Below are 5,947 nucleotides of genomic sequence, written 5' to 3'. Positions count from 1 at the left end.
GAGCACTAATCTCGCCTAGCCCGGGCTTTGCGGAGGAAGGCAGCGAGCGAGGAGCGCGGTGCTTTCCCGACTCTCTCGCCTCCATCGCCCCTGGTTCTCATCCCCCGCCTCCCCCGCAGCAAGGCTCGGCTCGGCTCCGCTCCGCTCAGCTCAGCTCGTAGGAGCGGCAGCCCAGCCCGGCCCGGCCCGGGCCACCTTTAGAGCCGGCGGCGGCGGCGAGGTAGGGCCGGGCCGACGGGGCGGTGCCCGCCGCTGTAACCAATGGCTCGGCCGGGCTGTTTAAATAGACTCGTCCTGTCAATCATTTTCTTCTTCGTCAGCCTCCCTTCAATCGCCATATTGGGCAACCGAGAAAAGGGCTCGTCTCCGCTTGTTTTTTTCCGTCTCGCTTTTACTACGCGGCGGCGGGGACACCATCACCGACGGGGGCATCACCATCACCGGCGGAGCAGCGCGGAGCCGGGGCCGCGGAGGGGCAGCGCCGCTCCCCGCCGCGCACCGCTCCTCCACCCGCCCGGGGCTCCCCGGCGGCGGCGGCGGCTCTCGGGGCTCATCCCCGGGCCGGCGCTTATGCAAGGGCGGCTCCTCGCCCATTCTCCGCGGGCCGAGGGTGAGCGGGGCCGAGGCGGGGCCGGAGAACGGGGCAGCGCGGAGAGGAGGCGCGGAGCGAAGCCGCCGAACGCCGAGAAGTAAAAGGCGGAGAGGAGGAGGAGGAGGCGGCGGCGGCTGGCGGGGGGAGAGCAGCGAGCAAAACAACCGCCGCCAGAAGAAAGAGGGTGGGGGGAGATGTCAAACGTCCGTATTTCTAATGGGAGCCCTACCCTGGAGCGCATGGAAGCCAGGCAGTCGGAGTACCCGAAGCCTTCAGCTTGCAGGAACCTCTTCGGGCCGGTGAATCACGAAGAGTTAAACAGGGACTTGAAGAAGCACCGCCAGGAGATGGAGGAGGCATGCCAGAGGAAGTGGAATTTCGATTTCCAGAATCACAAGCCGCTGGAAGGCAGGTACGAGTGGCAAGCCGTGGAGAAGGGGAGCTCGCCTGACTTCTACTTCAGACCCCCCAGGCTACTGAAAACTGTCTGCAAGTCCGCCAGCCGCCAGAGCTTGGATGTAAACGGGAATTGCCAAAACGTGGTTTTTGTCGGCTCTCAGGGAATCTCAGAGGACACTCACTGTGTAGATCAAAAGACTGATGTTTCTGAAAATCAGACGGACTTTGCAGAGCAGTGCACTGGGCAGAGGAAAAGACCTGCCACCGATGGTAACGTACCCTTGCGAAAAGTGGCAGCGCATTTCTCTGCCTGCCTGGCTGGTGTCAGCGCCGGGGCTCTCGGCTCCTTCGCCCGTGCCACGCGTGGCCTGACCGCGGTGGGCTGTGTCCCGCTGGGCACCGGCTTGGTGTATCTCTTCCCCCTCCTCCCCACCTCCTTTCGCCTAAAAAACCCCGATGTGTTGTTTGCAGCCGCAGGGGGGTCCCGCGTTAAATAGGAGCCGGTAGATGATTTGCAAGGAGAAGCCCTTAGCCGCAGATCATCTACCCTATCCCCCTCGTCGCCCCTCTGCGGGGACCCGGCCTCCTACCTAGGGGGGAGGAGGTTCGTAACGCTCACGCGAAGCAAAATACGGACAGGGATTTTAGCCGAAAACAGGAAACTTGGATCTCTTATCTAGAGAGAAGCCCATCTGCCTTCCCCCTCCTCGCTTTCACGTAGCCGATAGCTGACATGGGGGTCCGGGAATATTCCCTCCCGGCCCCATCTACTCCCCCCGGATGCCGAACAAACATCTGGAAGGAAAATATTTTAATATCACTTCCCTCCCCCCCCTTGTTTTTAATTTTCCCCTCCTAGATTCCTCTCCTCAAAATAAAAGAGCCAACACAACAGAAGAAGAGGTTTCAGAAGACTCCCCCAGTGCCAGTTCAGTGGAGCAAACACCCAAGAAATCAAGCCCAAGAAGACATCAAACGTAAACCGTTTAGGTAGGTTCCCTTTAGGATCTGGCATTAGGATGCAAATAAGGGAGAGAAAGGGTTGACCCGAGTGCTTCTGTTAGGGTAGGCGCGCTTCGAGCCCCTTTGAGCTCGCTGCGGGGTCTTTTTGTCCGAAGAAGGGTGGCTTTCCCCAAGCGTTCGGAGGTGGGGGTGTGGTGGAGGGCGGGGGTGGGACGCCCAGGGTTTGAAAAAACAAAAAACAAGGGCGAAGAGCAGCGCCGGGTTCCGCGGCGTCGCCTGGGTAGGGGCTGTCGTGTTGAGCTCCGGCCGCGGTGGGACCGACCCTGCCTTCCCTCCCCCCTTGGGGACTGGGACCGGAGGCAGGGAGGGCCCCTTCCCAAGGACCGTGCGGGTGGGGGGACGGAGTTCCGAACGCGGCTGGTGTATGATGTCAGAGGACGGGATTTCGGGGGGCTTCCCGTGTGTCCCGTCCCCCCCGACCCCGGGTGCTTTTTTTCACCTACAATGTCAGCGCTGCCGTCGCACGTCGCGGCGACCTCCCACCCCGGCAGAAACAAGTTTGGTCTATGGGGAATCCAGGCATTTTTTTTTTAAATCCGAGCTAGGCAAGGTGGTGTTTTTTTGGTGTGTGTGGGTTTTTTTGGTTTTGTTTTGTGTTGTTTTTTTTTTTCCCACCAGTTGTTTTGGTTTGTTCGTAGACGCTGGCAAAGGGAGCAGCGGGTTGATGGGAGCTGGGTTGTACGCCTTTTTTTTTTTTTTTTTTCTTGTTTTTGTTTTGTTTTAAGGTGAGGGCTGGGCGGAGGGAGTTGGTAAATTGCGCCGGCGGTTTTCGGAGCCGAGGTTAGGAGGGAGGTTTTTACAAACACGATTTGCGATTGTGCAGAAAGAGATTAAGCTGTAAAGCAGAAGTTGCAACAAATTAGTCCCGCTGGGGTGAGCCGTGGAGGAGCACGTCAGCATGCGTGGCTATGCAAATGCTGCTACTACCGCCCGCTTGTTTGGGAAGGAGGCGGACGGGGGACACAGAGCGGGCCCAGCCGCGGGCTGGAGAAGAGGGAAGAGATCCCGCAGCCCTCGTTTTCTCCGTTGTGGCCCAAAACGGGCCGAGGCAGGGCAGGGCAGGGGTGCCGGCAGCGCGGCCCCGGGCCTGCGGGCAGCGCAGGGGCCCCGCCCGGGCTGGGCCTGCCCGCCCCGGGGATGCGGTGTCGGCTTGAACCGGTTGCGGCGCGGATCGCGTTTCTTTTCGACGTTTTCTAATCGCCCTCTCCCTCCCCGTCTTCTTTTTTTTTTTTTCTTCTTTTTTTTTTTTCTTTTCTTTTTTTTTTTTTCTTTCCCTCCCCCCCCCAACCTTCCCCGTTGCAGAGCGGAGGATGTGCGCGTCCTCGTTCATCGGGTGCGGCGTGGGGCGATGAAGCGAGGAAGATGTAGTGGAAACGAAAATACATATCGCCGATCTCCGTGGGATGGAGATCCTGTACAAGCACTGAAAAAAAAAAAAAAGACAAAAAAACAACAGCAACAAAACAAAAACAACAACAAAAAAAGAGCAAACAATAACACTAAAATTTTAGGCACTCTTAAAAGACCTGCCTCTAAAAGCATTGGATGTAGCATTGTGCAATTAGGTGTTTCCTTATTTGCTTCATTGTACTACCTGTGTATATAGTTTTTACCTTATGTAGCACATAAACCTTGTTGGGAGGGGGGAGGGAGTGGAAGAGGGTGACAGATTGGAACTTGCTTTCACAATCTAGCAAGCAAAGAAATGTATGAAGAGAAGCAATGTAGGTTTTTTTTATTCCTTAAAGATGTATTGTCCCTTTAAGTGGGTCTGCTGTGTTTTTGTCCCTTCCCCCCTCCTCCCCTTTTTTTTTTTTTTAATGTACCATCGTGGTAAACCTGTTCAGAGCAGATTATTACAGGCTGCTTGTGAAATTTCTTCCTAGTGGACTAAGCTGAAGAGGTGGGAGCTGTGATGATCCCGTTATGTAGTAGCAAAGGTTCAACCCCCTGACCTCAAATCTATATGGCAAATTTGAATGCCTGTAAAAGTCGTGTAAAATCATGCTGTTGTTACATTGATTTTTTTTTTAATTTATTTTTTATTTTTTAATAATCTGGAGGGCTTTTGCTCTGAATCTTAAATATTCTGATCTGACCCACTTCCCAAAACAAAGTGAGTGTGTGTGAGGGAAAAGGGATACTACATCTTTAAACAGTATTTCTACATTGCCTGTGTACCTGTATGTAAAAATAAAAAAAAAAAAGTTTGAAGTGTACCTGTGTACATAACTCTGTAAAGACACTGAGAAATTATACTAACTTATTTATGTTAAAAGATTTTTTTTTTAATCTAGAAGACAATATTTTTCCCCATAAAGCCAAAGTGGCATGTTTTTGTGCATTTGTAAATGCTCTATTTGGTAGACTTCTTAGTGGTTTTATTTTTTTTAATTTTTTTTTCCTTTTTCTGATAATTAATATGGCTGTGCTTAAAGGATTGCAGACTGAGCCAATTTAATATTTTTTTTTGTAATATGCGGGAAAAAATCCAGATTGATACTGTTTCACATCAAGCAATCAATAAAGAAAACTGCCATATGTAAGAAATACGTTCATTACTGTGTGTTTCCACCTCCCTCAGCCTAGCACAGGAGGAAATAAGTCTCCTTCAAGAAACACAGCACATTTCCTTTGGGTATGTCTTCCTGTGTCTCCAGCGCAGGTGAAAGTAAGGAATGCAGCTCACTCTCTTCACCCGTAGGGTCATGCCATCATTTCTCCTCTGTGATAACTGGGAATGATGTGCCCTCTTAATGCAAGAGTGGAATTTCCTCTGTCGCTTTTTTTTTTTTTTTTTTTTTGAGAAAAATATGTAGCTCGCTCGCACTTCTGTCGTTTGGCTCGTAAGGCTTAAAACCCGAGCCCAAATTAGCACCATCCTGGGCCGGACCCCTGCCTGTTCTATACCAGGGAGCCACCAAACTCTCCGGGTTTGCAATGCCCCCTTCCCCCCGACGGAGCTCTCGGGGACCGTGCCGTTAACTTTCCCCTTCATCCGACGGCTTTACACGGAACACTGGTGGATCTTCTCCCACGACGGCGTTTATTGCTAACAAAGATGGCGCCTCGCACACCCTTGCACCAGCAGATGCTGGTGCAGGCACCGGCGCGGCAGCGCCCTTTCCACCCCCGCCCGCCACCGGCCCGGCTGCTCCGCCCGGCCCCGCCACCGGGCTCCCGGGAGGGACCGCACCACAGCCTCCTTACCCCCGCCCGCCCCGTGGAGCAACGCGGCGGAAGCAGCCGGTCACGGCCAGAGAAGAGGCGACGGCACCGGGGAGAGGGGTGGCGGTGTTTCCCCGTGGTGCTGGGGGGCCGGGGCGGGACACACACACACACACACACACACACACACACACACTCTGCTCGTCCGCGCTGCCTCTCCATCGCCGCGCCCGGCCGGCAAGGTGCGGGCGTCCTCCCTGCCCCCAGCCGCTCCCCGCTGCCCCCCACCCAGCCGGGGCGATGGGGAGGAGAGGCGTTTGCATCCCGAGGGCTTGCGAGAAATAAAAAAATTAACGAAATAAATGAATAAAACAGGGGCGAAGCGGGGCACAATCCCGTGCAGGTCGCACCCAGCGCTCGCCCGGGTCCTCCCCCCCGCCCCGGTGCAACGCGATCCTGTTGTTTATCCCGGCCGCGCCTGGGTTGGCCCTCGCTCTGAAACCTCCCCGAAAACATGGGTTTGTGCTGGCCTTGCGCAGGAGAGGGACAGGGAAAGCGGAGACATCCCCCCCCGCCCCGCCCTGCCTTCATCCCGGCCCCTCGATTCGGGCAGGTGGCACCCTGGGCTTGTCTCGGGGCCGAGGGAACGGGCACAGCCAGTGTTTGCAATGGACTTTTCCTCCTCCGGCTGCAAAGGATCGCTGAGCACTCTGCTCTCCGCCCTCCCCCAGTACGCTCCGGTATCCCGCCCCCCCCCCCCCCAGT

At 55.3% G+C, this 5,947-nt stretch overlaps 1 protein-coding gene across 1 annotated transcript; it reads left to right on the top strand.

The window, feature by feature from the left end:
- Positions 1-325: 325 nt before the first annotated feature.
- CDKN1B (cyclin dependent kinase inhibitor 1B) lies at positions 326-4,572 on the top strand. The gene is made up of 3 exons (XM_065640563.1): positions 326-1,261; positions 1,851-1,981; positions 3,317-4,572. The coding sequence occupies exons 1-2, from the start codon at positions 787-789 to the stop codon at positions 1,970-1,972; spliced, it is 597 nt and encodes a 198-aa protein (XP_065496635.1). The 5' UTR covers positions 326-786; the 3' UTR covers positions 1,973-1,981; positions 3,317-4,572.
- Positions 4,573-5,947: the final 1,375 nt, after the last annotated feature.

The sequence above is a fragment of the Caloenas nicobarica genome, chromosome 1 (assembly GCF_036013445.1).
Source record: "Caloenas nicobarica isolate bCalNic1 chromosome 1, bCalNic1.hap1, whole genome shotgun sequence".
Classification (NCBI taxonomy): domain Eukaryota; kingdom Metazoa; phylum Chordata; class Aves; order Columbiformes; family Columbidae; genus Caloenas; species Caloenas nicobarica.
The sequence above is the reverse complement of the archived record's forward strand: the minus strand, read 5'-3'. Positions and strand labels throughout refer to the sequence as shown.

Excerpts from the sequence above, each read along its gene's own strand:
- CDKN1B (XM_065640563.1), top strand. The coding sequence starts at position 787 with ATGTCAAACGTCCGTATTTCTAATGGGAGCCCTACCCTGGAGCGCATG. Across the intron at positions 1,262-1,850 it reads GAAAAGACCTGCCACCGATG|ATTCCTCTCCTCAAAATAAA; the intron begins GTAACGTACCCT and ends TTCCCCTCCTAG.